The sequence below is a fragment of the Xenopus laevis genome, chromosome 8L (genome assembly GCF_017654675.1).
Source record: "Xenopus laevis strain J_2021 chromosome 8L, Xenopus_laevis_v10.1, whole genome shotgun sequence".
NCBI classification, from domain to species: domain Eukaryota; kingdom Metazoa; phylum Chordata; class Amphibia; order Anura; family Pipidae; genus Xenopus; species Xenopus laevis.
Genome location: NC_054385.1, coordinates 93,174,199 through 93,198,533, shown reverse-complemented (window position 1 = coordinate 93,198,533; position 24,335 = coordinate 93,174,199). Strand labels below are relative to the sequence as shown.

The window sequence follows — 24,335 nt, the reverse complement described above, 5'->3', positions numbered from 1 at the left end:
TTTTTTATACATAGTTTGTCAACCCAGAGCTGCAATGCTCTTAATCAATCTTATCAGTTACCTAAATCTTGTTTTGTTGATTACACTTGTGCTGTCCCTCACATGGACCAGCCATCTAGTGAGCTGACCTAATGATTAGATTGCTAGCAATCTGGCCAGACACAGGGGCACCTACATTTCCCTGATCCTATTGTTCAGCCTGTGGGTTAAATGATCAGATCACCTACTCAGGGTCAGCCAATGACCCCTACATACTGTAAAATCCCTTTAAACTTGGACAGTCTTAAAAATCTGCTTAAATGTATTTGCATCACTGTTGCCATACACCCCTGCTGCCGAGCATGAAATGAGGGATGCATTACCTATCACTTGAATCGCATTGGAACAATGATTGCAATGCAATCAAGTAAAGGAAGAGAAAGTTGCTTGTAAAATCAAATCCGCTATTTTTCATGATCCTATCAGTATTACTTAAAAATATAAATATACATTTTACAGGTATAATTTTTAATAAATATAAAATGAAATGATAAGTGGCATATAACAGACATTGAATGACAACTAGCCTTGCATGTTAAATGGAAGTGTCCAGTTTTGAAGGGATAGGGTGACAATCTCCATGTACAACACATTTTTCATTCATTCCAATGGTCCAGGCTCAACAAAGCAGTGCTGATAGCAAGAAAGAGGCAAGGGGCTGCTGGTAGCACAATACACGGCTATATCTGATAATGGACACACTGCAGTTTCTATAGTTACTCAAACACATACAATTCTGCAGTATCTCATAAACATGTTGCTGTTATGTTTTGCTTCCAAGACCATTTCTTTTTTACTTACATGTCTAATCCATGTACTCATGGTAGATTGCTAATCCAAACTTTATATTGGTGAAGACAATGCTCCCTCTCCTATAAAGATCCAGCTCAGACTTAACTAAGCATGTCCCGGTGAACTGAGATTGCTGGGGAATTGTTATACCTGTACGGACTTCTTAAGCCTGGTGCTCCCAACTTGTGCCCCAAACCTTACAGTACCCTAAAAAAGCCAATGATGCCTTTTTCACATGGTTAATAGAAGATATTTTATGTAATGTTTTATGTAACAAACCAAGCATTAACCTCACTGTATTAAACTTTTAAGATTAATGTTTCTTTAAGTCTGTTCCTTGGTGCATGGCATTATAATGTTTTCTTCTGCCACCTAATCCTTAGTGCAGCTCTATTTGGTAAGAGCAGAATGGAGTTGCAAGGGGGACAGGACTGAGGTGCTTGTGCCATGGGTGGGGTCAATGAGCAGGTGCCCTGGATTGGGGGATTATTGTATAAAACTTGATTTATTGTGCCTTATTTATGTATGCCCCAGAGATAAAAAGAGAACTAAGGGACTCAAAATCATGCTAATTTAATCAGCATTTGCATCCAGGCTTGAGAAGCACAGAGCTGGCAAGCTCAAGGCCTTGGCACTGCCCAGCGCCCTCCGCCCCAGTCTCAATTCCTATTGCCTCCTCTTTCCAGCACATACCTTGTTTTCTCTTCTTAGATGCTTAGATGCTTATGGACTTCCCTTATAAATTCAGTGTTGCCAAACTAGGCCTGCATTTAAGATGCAAAGTTTGCATTGCACTTGATAAATGACTCCGTATAATCTTTAAAACACTTCTCTATTTAACATTTTATGGTAAATGAACCAAAGGAGTCTGCTGTCAATGAATCTTACTCTTGATCTTTCATTTAGGCAGACAAAGAGCTGCAGGGGATGTGTAATTCTGTTAAATGAGTATGTTTTTGTAGAATTGCATTCTCTTGCTAGTTGCTGATGATTGCCAGGAATATAGCACGTTGCAGATGGTCTAATATGCTTCAGTGCCCCACTACTTTGTTCAAATTGATACATTGTAACACAGTGTGTGGGCAAAAGAGTGGGTGGGAATAATCAAACAAGGCACGGCAGTAATCAGGCGCACTTACACTTGCTGCATGAATTCCTTTAGAACTTCGACCTACGCATCAGCCTACATTCTAGCCCTGCTCAACATGAAATAATTAGAAGCTGCTTATAACAAAGAGCTTATGAACCAGCAGGAAATGAATATTTATTTCATGTTTGTAGGAGAGGCTATATGAGGTTACACCAAATAATTGCTGGGTCCTGTCAGATCAAATATTTTTATTAGCGTATCCAGCGTTCATTTTAAACTTTTCCAGAGCTGATATTCAGTATATAGATTCACACTATTGGATGATATATATCTGTTGTATATATATATTTGAACTATGGGCTACAGAATTGGTCTAGTCTTGGCCCTACCTACTTTTAAGTTGGTTGTACAAAGAGTAAACACATCTACAATAAGTGTCTACAACACCATAGTGCAAGTGAAACGGATCCTAAAAGGGATTTTAACTATTCCTGTTTGAGCATAAAATGTTAATTCCCTATTGGCTTATACAGAAAAGGAAGCAAGTATTGGGGTAAAGCAGGACAGTATTGGCAAGAAAGACATTCATTAATTTAGGATGTCAGTTGGTTTCAGTAACAAGTATGCAATAGCAAGTTTTCACCAAAGTGGTGCGATCACGTTGATGTCCCTCCATGAGTCCACACTGGCACAGTGGCCAGAATACCAAAGGTACCTTGTTCTAGAGCAGGGAGTTCCTGAAATTTTGTCTGATATAGATTCCATTGTTATATACATAATAATTTGTAACAAAATAAGTGTTATTCTGACCAGTAGAATGGTCTTTTTTTTAAAATTATTAGGGATGCACCGAATCCAGGATTCTGTTCGGGATTTGGCCATCTTCATCAGGATTCGAATTTAGCCAAATCATTGTGCCTGACCAAACCGAATTCAAGTACTAATTTGCATATGAAAATTAGGGACAGGAAGGGACATCACGTGACTTTTTATCACAAATCAAGGAAGTAGAATTTTTATTTTCCACTTTTTACATTCCTGCCCTTAATTTGCTATTTAGGATTCAGTTTTGGTTCGTAATTATTATCCTACGAGAAAGATTTGGCCGAATCCCAAATAGTGGATTTGGTGCATCCCTAGAAAGTATAAGAAAGGAAAACATACAAACTGCTCTCTTTTGGTAATGTTTGTGGCTACTGAGGCTAGAACCAGGTAAACAGAGATGCTGGATTCTAATTTTACTCCTGGGAAAGTTGATTTAGGCAAATTGGTCTATTCTACTGCTCTACAGCTGCTGTTATTGTGATCAATGCAGATATTGAGTGCAGAGCAATGCCTAGTGAGCAGGGAACCCAGTGACAGAGAGAGAGAGAGAACAGTCTGGAACACCAGGACTGTATCTACATCTTCAATGTCAATGCTGTTGCCTTGTCTTTTATTTCCCTCTTACATCATTAATGGCAACTTTGATCCTTAAACCTCTAGCTGCCAGCTCTAGCTTGCTTTAGAAAAATGCTGAAAGCCTATAAAGACACTGCAATATTAATACTTCATGATTGTTATACATCAGTTTCTATAGTTACCTAAAAGAGCTATACACATTCGGCAGTATCCTATACAATTCTTACTTTTCATATCACTTATTTTCTAACTATATTTCCCATAGCCTGTCCATCAAATACGTTTACCTTAAAAATCTTAGCTCTAACATAGCAGATGATCCTCCATAAACGCCAATCAAATCCGTTCAGGTTTTTTACGCTTATTTAGTATTACATTTTTTCTGAATTTTCACCCGAAAACTTCGGGGTATTGCACGAAACCCAGCGCACATCAAAAAATCATTGGGACTTCTCCCATTGACTTATAGGCAACCTCGACAGGGCTGAGATGCCGGATTTTCAGATTCTGACTTTTCCATCCTCTGGGTTTATTAAATATGTGATTTTTTTAAAGTCTGATTTTATAAAAAAAAATCCCGATTTTTTTGTGATTTTTGCATTCGGAGTTTAGTAAATAACCCCCTTAGTGTTAAACATTTCTCCATTGACAATGTTTGATACAACAAATTGTCTAAAACAATAGACAGAGCATAGCTTTACATGGAGTATGGTCTGTATCGCCTCCCTTTAATATGCAGCTGCCTACAGTCCAGTTTTGTTCTAATGCAGTGTTTAGTGGGCTCCATTTAATGCTGCAGATATAGAAACAAAAGGGGCAAAGAGTCTAAAGTCTAGAAACCTTAAATGCCTGGTATGTTTCTGTGTGACAAAGTACACGTAGTTCACTCTCACTGTGCATACATTTTTTCCATAACACAAGCATTTGGTATAGCCAAGTAGCTGTGTTTTCACACTAATTTATCACAGTGAACATCAGTTTTTTACACCCCCAATTTTTCTTAATACTGGCAAAACTAAAAAAAACTGTATGCTGTGTGTTATTCTTAGCACATTGACCCAGATGAAGTCTTTTAAAGATATGACAAATCATCATCTGATCTTCCAGTTTTCACTTCAAATGTGTGCAAGTAGGTGCGAACAAACAGAGAAAACAAATATTCTCATGTGGCGTGAATCTATCCCATCAGGATGTGCCAGACACTGATGCAATCGCTGTCTCCAGTTTACTCTTACTATCCTTAATTACAATGATAGTGGAGGTCAGAAGGCATTTTTCATATGGCTTTCAGGATATGATTCCTAGATGCTGACTTTGGGGGGAGATCTCAAGATCAAGTGCCACACAGAAGGATACTGATTAAATTAAGCAATATTGGCCTGGAATATAATATTTGTACTTGGATAGAGAACTGGATGAAGGTTAAATTACAAAGAGTGGTGGTAAATGGGAAATAATATAATTGGACCAGTGTTGTTAGTGGAGTACCCCAGGGGTCTGTCCTTGGCCCTTTGCTTTTTAACTTGTCTATTAATGACCTTGGTCTGGGCATAGTAAATACGGTTTCCGTTTTTGCAGATTATATCAAGAGGATGATGATTATATCATGCAGGATGCTGCCACGGTATGGCCTGGCCAAACTAAATCCAAATCCTATTTTGCATATGCAAATTAGGGACAGGAAAAGGGTTGCCGCCTGGCCGGTAAAAATGATGGCTGATCCCAATGTTATTAATAGGCAAAAAAGATAAATATATAGGAAGGCCAGTATTTTTTCTAGAAAAGGTGGCAAGCCTATACAGGAAGGGAAAGCACGTGACTTTCTATCACAAATCAAGGAAGTAAAACATGCTTTCCCATTTCTTTCCGCCTCTAATATCAAAGGCCATTGTGATCTCACAATCTACAGTTAGTTTAATATAGGTGTATCTAGTTATACATGTAAGTGTAAAGACAGGTCTGTAAAAGTATGTGTATGTATATATGTGCACTGGGGTTTGTTCCGAGGAGTTAAACTTGATGGCCTTTTTTTCAATCTAAGTCTAATCTTTTTTCATCTAATCTGTGTATTAATTTTGACCAGGGGCCTTGATTGGTTATAAATGACAAATGTACTAAAGCCACATTTTTTGGAAAAAAATGTATTCCCTCCCTTCCACTCAAACACAAGCACAGTGTCAGCATATATTCTTTTCCATGTCAAATTCCTGCCTCTATGTTACTTTGCAGTTCATCTGGTGGAGGATTAGTACTCCCAAGGGAATAATGTTAAACAACATACAGTAGCTTCTCCCACAATGCCTTGGTGTAGGCTAAAATCCTACATTCTTTGGAGATATGTATGGATGTGGGTAACAAGTTTCATTTATCTGCTTGGATTAAAGAGGACCTGTATCATCTGAAGGAGAAAGCAATGTTTAGGCCTTCACTACCAGTTACTTTCCCACCTGCAAAAGAAAACTGAGAGAGAAGTAAAGGTAGCTCTGAAATATTTCTGGCAGGGGAAGGGAGCAGGGTGGATATGGCACTGCACACATCATGATTGATATGTCTACATTTACATAACAACTCTTTTAGCAGCAATATGTTCCTGTTTTTCTTGTTGAGTGAAAAAAACCCATACATCATGATAACTGTGCTGCATTTTTGGATCATTTGAAAATCAGATGGTTGTATGACTGTTCCACGTTAACTGGCTCCTTCAGGCTAGTATGATGGAATCATTATAACATTTGTACTACAAACTGAGCAAAAAAGGGAACATTAAATATAGTGAAAGTTAACAGGAAAACATAAGGAGTCATTTACATAACAGAAGGCAGCTGGCCATTTATTTGCACTGTCTTCTGGTCTTTACAAACTGCTGCAGGTCTCTCTTCTTCCTTTCAGAGACCTGTGACTACCCCAATGAATACAACGCTGACTGCGTTTGTTGGGAGGGGAGACCCCTAGTCGTCCCTCCTCCCACCCCAACTTATCCTCCTAACTTGCATGTTATTGCTGAAGTCGTGGCCTCGATGGTGTGCAGTCTGGTCTCTTCTGTCACAACTCACCAGCGATAATATCAAGTACAAACAAATACTAAATTCACCCGTACTATATCCACACAACTCTAGTGGAAACATTTTATTATTGTATTGAGAAGGTATAGGTAATTGTTATATTGTGTCACTTTAATTGACTAGGGGTGATTTATAATATGGGGGGTTTCCTACCCCCTGCATATTAGTTTGGGTCAGGCAGAAAGCCGTAACTTAAAGAGATATTACCGTAAGCAGGGTGTAGTATCTAGTCCATTAGGCGTTTGGCAGTTCCAGACCTTCCTAAGAATGTTGTGGAACAACTTAGTATCTTAGGGGTCCGTTTACTAAAGTGCGGTAAATCTGACTTTAAGTTTCCGCATGTTATCGCTGAGAATATTTTTACGCCAGAATATTCACAGCGACTAAGTTTACTAAACAGCGATGTGCTCAGAAGTCATTGCGATTACTTGTGGTAACTACGTTAAGGAACCAGCTTACGTTAGCGGTAATTTTAGCGAGTTGCAAATTTTCTGGCGAAAAATTAAGTTTTTGCGAATATTTATGCTATAAAATAGTCTTGTTTTATGGCGGTTATTATGGCAATTTTTACTGTGACATTTATGGCCAGAAATGCATCTTCAAAACTCATAAATTTTATTGACTGATGATTATACCATCCAACAAGATTACCAGAGTAACACCAATCAAACATGTCTGCATTATATAAACCCTTCTGCCAATAGAATCATAGGAACAAGAAATGATACCAGTCAATCTCTTTGCTTCATAGAAATGCACAGTTTAATGTAGCCAATCACAATGAAACAAAAAAGCGTAGAGGCTGACAAATCCTTGGACTGTGATGCCACTGCCAATAATACAACTCTGAGCTGAAACTGCTGCTGTTGCACCAGATAGAAGCAGAAGCCAAAACCTCCTGTCAGCAATAGCTACAGATCTCTCTCCTGTCAGTAAAGAATGATGGGTAAAAAAAACAGTATCTGCCCCTTGAGAATTTTCTGGCGAAAAAAATACTTTTACGCCACTACATAGGTGGCGGTAAAAGTTTGCGAATATTCTGGCGTTAATTTTGTCTTTAGCACATTTCGCTGTTTAGTAAACCATGCGTTAATATGTACGTAGCGTTATTTTCAGCGAATGCGATAACTGGCGAACAATTATTCTTGCGCAAGAAAATTCGCAAATTTATATTTACCGCAGGTTAGTAAACTGGCGATAACATATTTGGCGAAAATTCTTTCTATATATTGTGCAAATATTTTTAACGCACTTTAGTAAACGGACCCCTTAGCCTTTGACTTTATTCACCTCTGAAAATTAACTGCAAACAGTTTTGGGTAAGGATTGTAAATGGCTGGTAAAGACTAGTTTCTTATCTTTTATTACATCTGTAGTAGACTCTGCCTGGTGGAGATTAGCGTTTTGTATATGGTAAGGTCATGATGAGGAAGGTGTTGGACCAGCGTCTTCATTACACAGTTGTAAAGCTGTTGTACCATATCATTTAAATGCTAACTAAATTGCTTTCTACAATGATTATTACAGAGGATACATCCATAGGCCTATGTATGTGTTGCCTACAAGAAATGCTTTATTTAAACATTGCAATATCTTATTATTCCAGTAACACCGGAGGCAATCTGCTTTTTATCAGCCGTTGGAGTCTTAATTGTCCTGCTAGCTGTTCTTTTCCTCATCATCAACAAAAAGCTCTGTTTTGAAAACATTGGGGACCTTCCATGTTTGGACCAAAGAGGCAAAAAACAGCAACCCCCTAAAGAGAAATCAGGGGTTCTGCAAAGCCTTGGTAAGTACCCTTCAAACTAAACACCAACGTAAGGCTAATAATAAGCTGTGCATATATTAACAGTGGGAATTTTGTGCTCCTTGTCGTTTGAGACAAGCACAGCCTATAATCTGTTTGGATATCTTGTGGTCCTTCAGATGTTTTTGAACAAATTGCACTGGCCAAGGTAGGGGCTATATTTTTAATCCATATGAGATAAGAGGTATAAATTCCCTGTTTATGTTTGTTATACTGTATGTTAACGCAGACTGTAAAGTATGCTTAGGATGTAATGGCAACAACATATTGAGTGCTGCAGTTTGCCATTAATACAGGTTGTTATAATACAAATTGAGCTTTTTCTGGAAGATGTATACAAAACATCCTGTATTGTTTGTGTATTGTTCTTTTAAAATGCTTTTCCATACTAGTCATTTTTGTGTACTGTGTCTCCACTGTGCTCCTGTCCTGCATGTTTCTATTACAGGTCAGCTTTAAAGGGACCCTATGAAACCTTTGATTTAATGATTTCCTTATTAAAGAAAGAATGCTCCACATACAATTATATCATAGTGTTGTACAGTATATCATAACTACAATAACATCATAGACGTGTGAGAGGAGACATGAAGATTAACAAACTGTCATTTGCACCCCTTTTCCCCCACTTAATAGGTTTTTTTCACCGTGATACTTTGAGAATGCTTACATGAGATCATAATGAGACAATTTACCAACCTCAAATAGGGTAGAATATTGGTCGGTGCTATTAACGTATCAATGTAATTAATAACGATATAATATCAGGTACCGTATATACTCAAGTATAAGCTGAGTTTTTCAGCCCCCGAAATATGCTGAAAAACTCTACCTCGGCTTATACTCGGGTCAAGCGCAAAAACGCCGGTGTCCAAGAATAGTCTCCAAGAATATTCGCCGGCGTCCAAGAATGGTCGCCGGCATCCAAAAACAAGACGCCGGCACCTCCAATGGGAGCAGAAACCAGAAGCTGCTGCATTTCTCACCCTAGGCTTATACTCGAGTCAATAAGCTTTCCCGGTTTTTGGAGGTAAAATTAGGTACCTCGGCTTATACTCGGGACGGCTTATACTCGAGTATATACGGTACTTTTTATGTAAAGAATGCAATAGAATGGATAAAAGTGCTGTGCAGTTTACATATTATAAAATAATGTAATTAAATATTTCTCTAGAAGTTATTTTGACAACTATATATGCTCAACATCTTATTTAATTATAAATAAATATATATAAAATATATATACATATATGTATTGTTATGAAATAATAACAATGACAATAGCTCATAAAGATTATATTAAAAAAAAGAGAATGGTATGAAAAGAGAAGAAAAAATAGCCAACCAAACAGCAACAAAAGAGTAGCTCTTTGATATTATCTTATTATGCTTGTGCTTTTTATTGAGTCTGTGAATACAAAGAATATGAGCCAGCAAGTATAACTGGGTAACATGCTGATTGAATTTCACTTATTGTGCTGGTGATTAATAGCACAATAATCACTGATTATGGTGGCGCCGACATTTTCATTGTGCTGATCACAGCACTTCAAATTAGACTTAGAGCTAGGTAAGCAACATACAAGCAAGGAGAAAAATATAAAAAAGTGCTGCCAGTGATATTTCGTGACCAAATGAATGTCCTGGTATAGAATAAAGAAGTCCATTTGTTTCATTCCATCATTTGCCTTTACTTACTTTCTGATACTTGGCACTTAGTTAACAGTACATAATGCAGAATAGCTCAACAAAATGTACCAATTGAAATGGATATTATGGCGTGTTCATAAAAGAGCACAACGATATTGTTTCATTATTTTCATGTTAAAACGGTACTGCTGCCCCTTTGCCATGTTCATTTTGGGGTTTGCTAAATCACCCACTCCTCTTGCCTTCCACTAATACATGGCTTGCACTAATGCATGATCTATAGGAAACAACAGTCACTTATGAATTCCTTAGGTTCTTTGTTGTCAACCGTAAGAAATTGTGCTTGACAGGGCAAGGTATTTAATAACTTTCTTGAAAACTGAAGCTGCGCTCTGGCTTTGGAAGCAATTGACTTTTAATAAATACCCAGTGCCTTCAAAATATAAATGTATACATTTTTAAATGATTCATTTTAATAAAGTAATACAGATATATTGTGACATGGTATCCTGATAGTTGTGTGATAGTATCTACTTCTTTTCTGCAAAATTTTACAGCAGTCCTGTTACCCTAAATGATTCCAATATATTTCGCAGCATATAATATATAAATCATCCCAAAAATACACATTATAGTATTAGGTTCTTAGTTTGTGTGCGTCTTTTGTGATGTTAACATTGGAAATATTGTTTATGTGTGTGTAGTCCATACAATAGCATTGTGCATTGTGCCCTTTAGAATTCTGTAACTGGATGAGTTCCTACCACATCTGTTCAATGGCTAGTTTTATGCTTCTTTTTGTTTTCTTTACATCCAATTTCAGATTATAGGGCTTGTTGAATATAGTTATCAGTGCAAGTAATGGAGTCCTTAAAAAGCTCTCATTTATTGATTCTCCTGATTCTAGGTAATGTCATGCAAAATGAACCATCCACAATACCATGTACAGTATAGAATAAGAAGAATCCAGTGGATAAGACTTTATGCATATATAGTTACTTAATTAAAAAATATTTTTCTTCAGTGTGAAATTCAGCTAGTGATGCACCATATCCAGAATTTTTTAACTCCTCTTGAAAAGATTTGGTCAGATACCAAACTGAACACAACCAGCAATTTGCATGTTACGTTTTAGGGGGTTATTTACTAAAATCCGAATGTATCTCATTGTTTTAATAAAAAAACCACAACCAAACTCCTATACCTGATTACTACCTAAAAAGCTCAAATTAATCAGTTTTGGGAAAACCCTGAAAAAATGTTTTTTGGGGGTTTTTGCCTGGAATGCCCGAAATGATTGGATTTTTGGGCAAAACCAAGCGCAAACCATAATAACTTCCAATTACGATAGGGATCTCTGCCATTAACTTATACACCACCTCAGCAGGTCTGAGATGGCAGATTTTTATAGTCGTGCTTTTTGCTGCATCGATCTTAACTAAATTTAGAAAAATATGACTTTAAAAAAAAAAGCCAGACCAAATAAATTTGGAGTTTAGTAAATAATCCCCTACGAGTTGGCAAATAAAAAAAATGCACAAATTTGTAATTTTCTGTAGGACTAAAGTCAAAGAACATGAAGTTGAATCTTATTCTTGAAAAAAAAGTGCTGGAATTTGGCCAAATGCTGAACCAGAGTCTGGATTTGGCGCTTCCATAAACTCAACTAATTTTTCATTCACAGTGATACAATAAAGTCATTAAATTTTAACACTGCTTATTCTATAGCCCATAGAAATATAACTGTGGCGTGCTGGCAAAATTGAAATCCTGGTGTGTCCTCCATCAGCTGAAACTGGTCATGGTCAAACCCATGGCTTCTCAGAGTTTCTTCCAGCCAGTCTCTTCATGGATATCTCGCATGTGTGAAGCTGTTAGTCTTGCAGGTGATTCAATATCTGGTTCTCTCAACAACTTAAACAAAGCTCAGCCCAGTGTGGATAGCAACCAAGACTCCCAAGAATACCAAGAGCAATTTGAGTATGACATTGAAGAGTTCCCTGAAGAGAAGGAATGTTTATCTGACAATGATTTTAAGAGTGTGGATAACGTGGCCACATCTGAACACATTGAAAATAATGATCAATCTGATAACACTGAATTGTCAGAAGGCACTGCAAAAAGTTCATTAGCTGATACATCGACGGTGTTCCGATCAGGCACAGCTGTCGATGAGGATGATGGGGCACTGGAAACTCTTTCCTCAATTACCGAAGAAGACGAAGGGGACTTAGACAACCAAATTAGAACTCTTTTGAGGGACCTTGACAGTCCAACTTTTAGCGCTGTAGGAATAACTAATGGTAAGGAATTTTGTGAAGGTAAGATTTGTGTTGTTGTCGAAAGACTTTCTGAAAGCTTTTCAGGTTTTTCCATTCTTTAACTTCTTACATATAAAGTGCAGTTTAGTCTAGCTAATGCAGTTGCTTTAGAGGAGCATTTATGGAAGTCCAATGAGATGTAAATATGCTGCAGATTCAAAGTAAACTTTAATACAGAGGCCTTAAGTTACGTTGTGTTTTTCGTGAGTTTTCCAACTGCATAGTTGGTACACTTTGTGTTCCAGCATAATGTTTATATAAACATCAGAAGAAGAGATTGCATACAGTGTTTTGCAACAATTGCATTGTCATAGAATTGCCATTGGAGCACCAGTGGCATTTAAATAGTAACTATGGCAAGGTGCATACATGTAGATCATACCACAGGCTCTAACAGTCATGGAGATACAGCACTTACTGCAAAGTCCCCCACGGTTTTGCATTGTCATTGCTGCCATTGCTGTAAGACTTGTATTCTATGGAGCATTTTAAAGCAATTTTATAATAGTTAACATGACAACCAAGTGCAATGAAGAGAGATTTTTATCACACACATATAATACACAAGAGCCATGAATATCCTGTAAATTATATCCTTATAAACGGTGCTAAGTGATGTCATTGTTTATAAGCGGAGCTTAGTGTTATGTTAAAAGACTCACTGAAACTTGTGTATTATAATAAATAAAGTACCCCCTGTTGCAAAATTTGAGGATATTAGAAGACACCGTGGAGTTCCATGACTCCTGTGTAACTTATAATATCCTTATATTTTACAAGAGGGAGTAGTTTATTCACTTTATAAATCCCCTTAAATATAAGAATATTATAAGGTTCGGAGGTGTTCCATGACCATACAAAGGCACAAGACCAAGCCCATGAATAGATTGTAAATTATATCCTTATAAACGGTGCTTAGTGATGTCATCAGTTATAGTCGAGCTTAGTGATGTCATTTATGTTGCATGACTCACTGAAACTTGTGTATTATAATAAATAAAGTACCGCCTGTTGCAAAATTTGAGGATATTAGAAGTCACCTCCGAGTTCCATGACTCCTTATAATATCCTTATATTTTACAAGAGGGAGTAATTTAAATCCCCTTAAATAAATGGGGTATAGTCAGGTGTTCCATGACCATACAAAGGCACATGAGCCCATGAGTATTCTGTAAATTACATCTTTATAAACAGTGCTTAGTGATGTCAACAGTTGTAATGTAATTTCTGTCACTTGATTCACTGAAACTCGTGTATTATAATAAATAAAGTACTTCCGGATGTAAAAGGGCATTATGTCACCTATATATATTATATACACTTCGAGAAACATGATTCACTATATATTATATACAGTACACTTTGACACTTTGAGAAAGACTGGGAGTCCAGGTGAAACATCAGTTTTTGCTTTTTTTGTTTTCTACTAAGATCTGTGAGTGCCAGCAACAGTCAGCATTTTATATTTATATATACACACACACATGATAACACTGTTTCTGAAACTACAATGTAAGACCAACCTTACTTGTGAGTTTAATGCTCGTGAACTTGTAAAGTTGCAGGTGACAATACCTCCTTGACCTTATACATACATGTTTCACTGTAGGCTTTTACTATGAGGAAAGTTCCGAAATATTTTTCTTCTTTGCTATTACAGTTGAAGTATTTCGGTTGAAGGAAAACCTGACAAACCAAAAGTGTTTAATAATCTATTTTCATTATACACTACAGAGATTACTCATTCTGTAGACACAGGACATGGTAGCATTTAAGATTATGATGATTATAGCTTGGAGAATAGCATTATCATTTGAAGAAAGAGCTTGTCAAACAAATATACTTTCTTTTCATCGCATTAGAATCGAGACCGTGGTGTTCTCTTCTTGGATTTTTCCATGGCATTTGATACAGGGCCACATAATAGTCATCTATTCTAGTAAAGTTTATTGGTTTTGGTGATGTTGTGTGTACTTGGATAGAGTAAGAACTTTAGTATTTCGTATCTACAGAACATTATCAATGGTTTATTCTCCAATTAAGGCTTAACCCCCCCATATGTAATAAAAGGCACTAAGTTTGCCCAGGTGCAGCAACAAATAAGGTGTTTGCCCCACTTGTATCAGTTTATTAATGACTTGAATGTCAGTGTTAAAAGCAATACATCTGTGTTTATTGATGAAAAATTATGCCCAGTCCTTACAATTGTCAGTCCTTCCAGGATATGTGATTTTTGAGGGGGCCATGACAAACTGGCATTTAGGATGAATACATGTAAGACAATATTCAGTCAATAAATGTAAATTATGCGGTTTTGATGTAAAAATATGAAGGATGCGTAATGGAACTAAGATAGGCAAATCCTTGATAAAAAAAGACTGCTGTGTGTTTCACTGTGGACCTTAATTTTAAACAGCAGTAAAAGTAGCGCAGCAGACCAAGAGCAGCTTTTGCTGGGGGAAGAGCCTTTCGGTGGCTGGGGGCCCTTGAGTCAGGTACCTGGTGGGCACCCCAGTCTGACTTTGGCAAACATATCCAGTCAGCAGCAGCAGAAACATGTTGCACTGCTCTTTCATATATAGAGTGTAAACTTATTGGGACAGGCCTTACTTTACTTATATTTAATGCCTAGTGTATTATGTTTGTTCTTGAATACTATTTAGACACATGGGGGCAAATTCACTAACCTGTGGAAATTCGCCAGCGACGGCTTCGCTCACATCGCTACACTTCAACAGGCGAAAATTCGCCAGGACAACGCTAATTCACTAAAATGCAAAGTTGTGTCCAGGGCGCTGAACGATGGCGAAGTTGCACTGGCGTTAATTCGGCACGCAAAGCGAAGTTGCGCTAGCATTGGCTAATTTGCATACGGTGGGAAGTTAAATGGACATATATGTTGCAGTAAATACATTACAGTACACAAGCCCAGGGAACCTTAATAAAATAAAATAGAGTTGTTATAATGCCCTACACATGAGCCCAGTGTATAGTTTATGAGCCATATGTAAGGAAATGTAGGGGGGAAGCTGGGTCCCCTAAAAAAAAAAGACGATCTTTTGCAGCCTATCACCCTGAAAAACTGAAAAGTCACCAGCGTTTTTTGGGACTTTTCAAAAATTTTTTGAGGAACTCCCATCTACTCTATTGAACTTTGAGGTCAACTGGTCTGAGGTGTGAAGGCAAGTCTGGTGCAAGAGGTAACGTTCATTAAAATCCGCATCTTAGTGAATTTGCGTAGTTACGTCCATTCACCAGAGTTAAAATTCACCTGGCATTAGAGTTCGAAGTAGCTCCTGAGTCTATCTCCTTCACTAGCGAATTTACGCCAGCACTCGTTAGTAAATCAACGAAGTTCCGAAATGACGTCATGCTGGCGAATTTTCGCTAACGTTAGTCACTTTCCCCCATGATATACAAGAGTTCTGTGTACAGTTATCAATCTTCATTAATAAAAACATATTCATAATGTCTAGGTGATGTCTAGGCTGGTTTACATAAAGCTCTAAGGTGCAGCTCCAGGCACTCAAATTATATTAACAAGACTGATATATATATATTTGCATAGAATTGTGAGGACTATCTTGCTTGCAATGCTTTGAAGGAAACAGCATTCCTCGTGGCATTCCCAGAATGCTTAGGGAATTTCCATTTTCACTCTGCTTAGCTTTGCTAATGAGGGTATAAGGCTGAGCAAAGCTTTGCAAACAACGAGGAAAAGCCAGAAATACATTCAAATTCAGGAAAGTTGCAGCTGTAATTCTCAAGCAACACAATTTCCTTCATGCTAATCTCAGGATTAACTAAGCAAGTGGTGGTACTTAATAGCTCAACACTCTGGCTTGTTATTTGCTTTCAAGGACAAGAATTAGCAATCTCTAAATTGTAAACTTATATGTGACCCAGAAAAAATGCACCCAATGCTTCAATGTCTCTACAGAAGCTGGTCTCCTTGGCCTAGGAATCAAGGCAATGTGGTGATGCAGAAATGCTTGTCAGCTTCATCTAAAACAATGCATACGATACAATAACAAAGCAAATTACATTGTTTTTTTTACATTTCCTGAAATAATCAGGCTCCCACAATATTATAGGTGCCCAGTGTCAATGTTCCAGCCATTGTAGAACACACACAGTAACTACAGAAACATGCTGTTCTCATGCTACGGATAAACTCCCTCGAAAAAGTACAACCTTGTAACTTTAGATAGAGGTATTGCTGGGAGGAGTAAGAATAAATGTTTGTAAGACCCATTGTCCTGTATATAAAACAATGAATGATTGATCTGAAGACTCATAGGCTGGATAGATCAGTTAGCTACTAGTCATGCTAGGAACAACCAGTCAGGAAAATTATACTTTTCCAGGATCGTCCCCAAGTCATACCCAATTGCATCCAGCCATTCCATTATTCCACAAACTGAACCCAAGCTAAGTGTTGTAGCAGGTCAAATTGTTCTTATATGTATGGTACTTTACAAAGTAAAGCAAATTGTATTAGGGGTCATTTACGACCTGGAAGGCAGGGTGCAACGTGCATAAAAAAAGGATGCAATCTACTTGAATTGTCCCAGGTCTCCATTTCAGAGCACAAAGTCATGTGGCCACCTCCATGAATAGAGCTCTGCCTGACTATGTCAGTAATGTATTCAAGAGGCACAGGAACATATGAACAAGGTGAGACCCCAAACAGAAGTGCTGTCTGTATGAGCCTTAAGGGACCCACTCTTGTGCCCCTTAGTGCTCTTTAACTTTTGTCTGGTTTCACCACAAAGAACCTCTTATGTTGAATTACTGTTGTAGGTCGCTGAGGAAAGAAATTATTTTTCTATCTCAAATGGAAAATGACTTCATCTTTCATCTAGATGAGGAGTTTGCATAGAGTTTAGGTTATCAGCCTTTTGTATAATCAATGCAAACTTTGACATGTATTGTTATTGATTAGTAAGAGCTAAAGACAAGTTGGTTAGCCATTCTTACACAATATGCAACCTGCAACCTTCACACAACACATTAGGGGTAATTTACAACCCCCCGAGCAGTGTGAAAAGTGCAAAAAAATGGATGCTACGCTGCAGTTTTTGGCATTTTGTACACTGCCCTTTGCTATTGCAAAATAGCTGCAGGTCTCTGATTTGTTTCAGAGCAGAAATCAGTGGTTACCCCCTAAAAAAGTGATGGCTGCCCTATAGCAGGGCTGATCTGCACCTCCTGATGCTGAGTTGCACCACATTGCACCTAGCAAAGTGCACAGCTGTTCCCCTGGGCAGAAGACTGTAAGCTCTACAGTCCAAGGACTTTCTTCCTGCTGTGTCATTTACCACGTGCCATGTAATTGCTATATATTTATACTTTTTTACTTCCTATTATTTCTTCTAATGCTTGTCCTACTTGTCTGTACTATATTGTTCTGTATTGTAAAACTAAAATAAGGGACGCTCTTTTGCCTGGGCAAATTATAAATTACTACTGTAGCTTTTGTATTGCTATTTAATCATCCGCCAGTACTCCACATTTCTCCTAATACTTCTTTTTTTGTCTTTTTTTTTCTTAATACATGTCTGTATTTTCCTTTATACTGGAATCTAGTATTGCTGCTTGTATGATGAGAACATTGCTTTTAGTATCTCTTAAAGACTGAATGGCCTTTTAAGTTTTTGTTGCTGCTCTTGTTTGTTGCACTAGAAGCACTCTTGATTTCCCAGAGATATTAGAACAATGCTTTAAGAGCGTACAGTACAATCTGATTATTCTGACCTTTTTTTGAAGCAGGTTTTTCTAAAGTGGCCCATTTTTTCAAGGACATAAAAGGCTGTTTGTGCTGTATAGACTATGCTGTAAGTGTTTTTTTGTAGGTTTCTGGGATGGTAGCAAAGCCTACATCTGATGAAAGTATGTCTAAATATTAAATCATTTCTGTCCAAATTAGTATTTAATCTGTATACAGTTCCCAATAGCAGGGCGAACACCCTAACTCACACATGTTTAATGTCTTCTTATTTCACACGCAAGTCATTTAGTTTGTGCTTTCAGAACACATTTAGTTAAGGCTTATACAGTATAAATATCTGTTGTAAAAGAAGATTTGTTAAAGGGGGTGCTCTGCAGCATTTTTTGCTGTTTTTACAATATTTTAGCAATCAGATTAAGATGAAGTGCATGCCATTTCTAGGGAATGAATTGAGCAGAAGTTTCTGCTGTTCAATAGTGATGGGCGAATTTGGGGTGTTTCGCTTCACTGAAAAATTTGCGAATTTCCAGCGAAATTCACAAAATGGCGAAAAATTTGTGAATTTATTCACCGGCGGCAAATCGCGGGAATTCGACGCAAATTCGCGCCTGGTGAATAAATTCGCCCATCACGACTGTTCAATTATAAAATGTGGAGCTTTGTGATTGGTACTGGAAAGACTAGTTTATAAAAATAGTGAAATATAGTACTTTTGAATAAAGCATCCCCCAGCAAAGGATACCTAACAACATTTGTAAAAATCCTAATAGTTTGAATTTTAACCAGACACACACATAACATTGTACAGATATTGGACCTATTATCCAGAATGCTGGATACAGATCTTTCCGTAATTTGGATCTTCATATCTTAAGTTCACTAGAAAATCATGTAAACCTTAAATAAACCCAATAGGCTGGTTTTGCTTCTAATAAGGGTGAATTATACCTTAGTTTGGATCAAGTTCAAACTACTGTTTTATTACTACACAGAAAAGGGAAATAATTTTTAAACATTTGGATTATTTGGATAAAATGCAGTCTAGCCTTTCTGTAATTTGGAGCATTCTGGATAATGGGTTTCTGGATAACGGACCCCATGCCTGTATTTCATGCTGACATTTAGCATGCATCTTCCAGAAAAAATAGCTGTACATATTGTTTTTTTTCTTCAAAAGAGTGGGTATGCTTCCTCTTTAACATAAGGCAGCATTGACAAGGAAATAAAGCCTTTTAGCACTATGTTTTGGTTGCATGGTTTAAATCCCTCTGCTTGGGGCAAAGGGTATATCAAGAGACTTTGTTATATCTTTTCCCAGTGAACAGTTATGGTGAAGATGAAGATCTAACCTCCTCCTCAGACAGTGATGAAGAAGTATTTAAGCAGTTTCAGATCTCTGTATCGCGGTCACAGAGCTTCCGTTCAACAGTCTCTGAAAAGGCAACGCAAGCGGGTTCAGAAAATAGGCAAAAATTCAGCCGCTTGCTCTCAAATCACGAGGAGCTAAGCTCAGAAGCGTCTGAGTGTGAAGGTATTTTATCTCCAAATCAGACTTTACAGCATGACACTTATGTTTGCAGCATTTGGTTTAGCTTGAATCCATAGCACTTGGTCCAACTTAAAGGGGACCCGTCACCCAAAAAAATGATTAAAAATCCTATTTTATCACATTAGTCAAGCAAAATTAACTCTAATTACACAATATAAATTATTTGAATCTTATTGCCTTCAGTCTGGGATTTCAAAATTATAGCAAGCAGGCAGGAGCCATTTTGTGGACATTGTTATTAAGGCAAGCCTTGCATCACCAGAATGGGGGACCTGATGTTCATCCCAATGCCCCGGCTACACAATTGAATGGTAAAGAGAAATGTGGGGAGGGCAGTGACATCTAGGAAGTGCTGAATGGAAAGTGAAAGTAATTTTCTGCCCCGCATCTATGCCCAGGGCAAAGAGGAGGGGCAGACAATATTTCATTGACAGCTGAGATTTTTAAATGAGCTTACAACAGCTATGATTGCTTTAATAAAAAATAGAAATTAGATTTCGTGTTTCATTGAAAATGACTTTTATTATACAGATTGCTGCGTCTGTGTGACAGGTCCACTTTAAATACCCAGCATTTAGCTAAATTTGCATCTACAGCATTTGGTTCAGCTTGTATCCATGGCACTTGGTTCAACTTAAATACCCAGCATTTAGTTAAGTTTGTATCTACAGCATTTGGTTCAACTTGAATCCATGGCACTTGGTTCAACCTAAATCCATGGAACTTGGTTCAACTTGAGTCTGCTGCATTTGGTTATACATGAATTCATATAGCTTGTTCAGCGGGGATCCACAGTACTTGGTATAGTTTGAATGCATATCACTTGGCTCAGCTTGAATCCACAACATTTGGTTCAGCTTGAATTCACAGCACTTGGTTCACCTTTAATCCATAGCATTTAGTTTAGCTTGCATCCGCAGCACTTGGTCCAAGTTGAAGCCACAGCACTTGGTTCATCTTGAATCCACTGCATTTAGTTCAACTTGAATCCACGGCACTTGGTTCATCTTGAGTCCACAGCACTTGGTTCATCTTGAATCCACGGCACTTGGTTCATCTTGAATCCACAGCACTTGGTTCATCTTGAATCCACAGCACTTGGTTCATCTTGAATCCACAGCACTTGGTTCATCTTGAATCCACGGCACTTGGTTCATCTTGAATCCACAGCACTTGGTTCATCTTGAATCCACGGCACTTGGTTCATTTTGAATCCATGGCACTTGGTTCATCTTGAATCCACGGCACTTGGTTCATCTTGAATCCACAGCACTTGGTTCATCTTGAATCCACGGCACTTGGTTCATTTTGAATCCACGGCACTTGGTTCATCTTGAATCCACGGCACTTGGTTCATCTTGAATCCACAGCACTTGGTTCATCTTGAATCCACTACACTTGGTTCAGTTTGAAACCACAGCACTTGGATCAACTTGAATCCACGGCACTTGAATTTGTGGCATTTATTTAAGCATGTATCCATATCACTTTGTTCACCTTGAATCAACAGCATTGGGTTTAGCTTGAATCCACAGAATTTGGTTTAGCTTGAATCCACAGCAGTTGGTTTAGCCTGAATACCGTACATTTAACTTGCTTCGACATGAATCCGCAACATTTAGTTCAGCTTGAATCTATATCTCTTGATTCAAATGAATCTGGAGCATGTGGTTTGGCTTGAATCTGCAGCACTTGAACATTTATACGCATGATTATATTTATTTATATATATATATATTATTTAGTGAATGTCACATTTATTTGACCATAACAGTTAAAACTGCACGTTTAGCTTCTTTTTTCCATTTTCTCATTCTTGCTTGTCTTTAAGTTCAAAGCTGTCATATGCATGTTTTTTTCTGCTTGTCAGAATGTTTTTTTGCTATTGACAATATTTATTGTGTACCTATATATTATGGTGCTTTGCCAATTTTTGCAATTTCTAAAGCCATGTGGCACTGACATTAAGCTTTCATGTTTACACTTTAAGAGTAATAGCTCACAGCGCTTCCTGGCATTTTACCCTTGCAACTACTGTACCTTAAGTCAAGATAGCAAGACATAGTGCTAGAAATTGTATATATATGAAGTTCTATTACTAAGGGCACATTCTAATGATTTTCCCACAGAACATGTACTTGGATGGGCTGTCAGTTGTGATTCACAAATAATGTTCTGTGTTATTGGGGAAAATAATTTGTATTGATTTGGACCACCAGTTAACTGCAACACCCATTAAAGAAGAACTTGATAAGTCAGTTCTGATGGAATAGCATTTTTACATTTGAAGAAAAACTATTTATTAAATATAGAGTAGAGTGAAATACAGAGTATAACCCAGAAATGATTGCAAGTCTTAATGAAATATTGTATAGGTGTAAGCATAGTGGGTTCAGGCTATTATAAGCGTTTGTTGGTGTTTATGACCCTACAACAAAACAGTGCTTTATGTATTTGATTTCTAGACAATATGAAGTTAAATCTGCATTCTTAGCATCCCTCCAATGACCCCATCTATTGCCACATCACTTCTAGTGAGGTTTGGTCCAATTATCTGTTTCTAATAGCTGCACTGATGCTTTGTTTGATATCTCAATGACATTAGCTATTCAATGCAGTGATTTATTCAGGGTTATTAGGGGTTAGGGAGACATAAAAGGAAAGGGTAACTTTATGTTTGCCAAAGACATTTCCTGTTCTAGGATGCAAATAAGGTAATATTCAGAAAGAAAATGTCAATGTTTTAAAAAGCTGTAGATAAAACATAACTGAAGCAACTGGAACGAGAGTTTAAGCAGGCTATCAGGAACAATATGGAGGGCCATTTGCAGAGCAGAACAGAACAGGATCATATAATAATGCATATATAACTTTGTCCAAACCTGCTTTGACATGACATTGAAGATTCCAACCCCAATGTGGAGCTTTACAATATTATACACAGAAGCTTCGAAGGCTCCTCAGTTCATTCTAATAATATATCTGGTACAGTCATAGAGAAATGTACAATTCAGTGCAGTAATCCAGAAAGTGTTCACTTTATACACATAGATTTGGATGTTCTCAGTTATCAGTCAAATGAAGAAGATGGCCATGTATCATATCACTCAAGGCAAGAATTAGCTGCCGTAGAACCTCAGAATGCCACCGGTCAGGAAGCAGATCCCGGGCCTGGCGTGGAAGATGAAGATGCCACAGACAACTCATCTGTGTGCAGTCCAGAGGTAGGTCTGACCTGAATTAGAAACAAATAACTTACAGTTACATAATTTGCTGTAAATAAAATTCAGTTAATCATATATGGTAGTGTAGTCTGCCCTATTCACATTATTCAAGGTTAATGATTTATGTAGTTCTGCAGTTTGTCCATAAAGGTTTGCAATTAAATCTGTTTAGCGCACCAACCTAATCATAATTATCTGTTTGAAAGTAATCTTGCGTTTCAAAGTGAAAGGATCAGAAATGATAAACATGTAAATGCAAAGCACGTTTATTGTGCAAAGGCAGATAAATAAATAAATAAATAAATAAATAAATAGACAAAAATCATTATTAAAGGCTGCCATGCTTTTGTTGATATAGGGAGCATATGTGCCATACCTTAAATTACATTTCACAGGATTCTCACACCAGTATCCTTGGACAATATAGAATGATCCGGGCCCAAGACTAGCAACTGGATCAAAATGGAAATTTGGGGAGACCCAGTAGGAGACAACTGCATCAAAGGGCTGGTACAACTCTTTTCCCAGCAGAATTTTGAAATCTGGTGATATCTGGTCAATATTTGGCTCAATATCAGACAGGGTATGCCAATAGTAGGGCCACGTACATGGGTAAGCTGCCGACTCGGACACATGGTTGGCCATGTTTAGACTGAATTGATTTCCATCCATATTGAGGTTGCTAATGCTGGCTTTTACTTAGTGATTAGATTTGCTGCCAAGCAAATGCAAATGAAAGGCAAAAAAACTGAAGTTCATGCCAGATTTTAAGATGGAAGCCCTGGATTTGATTGTAGATGCTAATTACTGTGTTTTTAATTGCTTTATGAATATGTACATTAAACTACAGTATCTACGGGCTTTTTACTAAAAGTAGGCATAATGCAAGTGGAAAATGGAAGTGAAGAACATGTTCACATGTTAGTATTTTAGAAAAATAAGAAAATACATTTTTTTAATTCAGGTGGAATTTCATGAATTTATTCAAATTTTCTTTTCTTATCTGTAAATTCTTTTCTTAATAGTAAATTATTTCAAATTAGTTTTAGAGGCTGGACCAATTGTTTTTCAATGTTCAGTTTAAAAGGTGAAGAAGCTTTCTGCTTTCACTTGGATGTAGAGTGTTATAGATCAACAAAATCTGAAAAGGTTGCCTTTTTGCCTGTAGCTTCACTACAGTAGACATGCTTGGACTGACAGTCAAAATAGGCCCTGGCATTTCAAGTACACAAAGTCCCAAACAGAGATCCAATACAAAGCACTGATCTGTGGCATCTTACAACAGCCCCTCTGCCATTTACCAGCATTTTCAGATAGGTAGTCGTTGCCTGTCTGTTGAAGTAGCAAATAATGCATGTATTATCTCTGCTATCTTTTTTGAATTTTGCACCCTGCCCCGTAGTTTGCCCCTAAAGGCAGAGTTCTTTGTGCTCCAAGGATGGAGTTCAAGATGCTGTACCTTCTGATAATATTCTTGAAAGGTAAATGGTAGCCAGCATAATGGTATCCCCATGGATGCCCCTTAGAAGTTAGGGAGCACCATGAGAGACAGCACACTGGAGATTTCCTATGGTAGGTGGTAAGTAAACGGCATGCCCACAGTACAACACTTTGTATCTTATGCCGGATTTGGAGCAAGGTGCAGAGCACTGCTCAGTGGAAGGGGTAC

At 37.6% G+C, this 24,335-nt stretch overlaps 1 protein-coding gene across 3 annotated transcripts in view; it reads left to right on the top strand.

The window, feature by feature from the left end:
- The window catches only part of syt16.L (synaptotagmin 16 L homeolog), a 64,995-nt gene that overhangs the window by 28,064 nt on the left and 12,596 nt on the right, over positions 1-24,335 (top strand). Inside the window, exons 2-5 of one of the 3 annotated variants that reach the window (XM_018230659.2) lie at positions 7,991-8,173; positions 11,570-12,144; positions 19,212-19,424; positions 22,494-22,666. In XM_018230659.2, coding sequence (XP_018086148.1) covers positions 11,643-12,144; positions 19,212-19,424; positions 22,494-22,666 — 888 coding nt within the window. In that variant the 5' untranslated portion in view covers positions 7,991-8,173; positions 11,570-11,642. The remainder of the gene's footprint in view (positions 1-7,990; positions 8,174-11,569; positions 12,145-19,211; positions 19,425-22,493; positions 22,667-24,335) is intronic. The other 2 variants (XM_041573101.1, XM_018230660.2) reach the window with 2 other exon arrangements.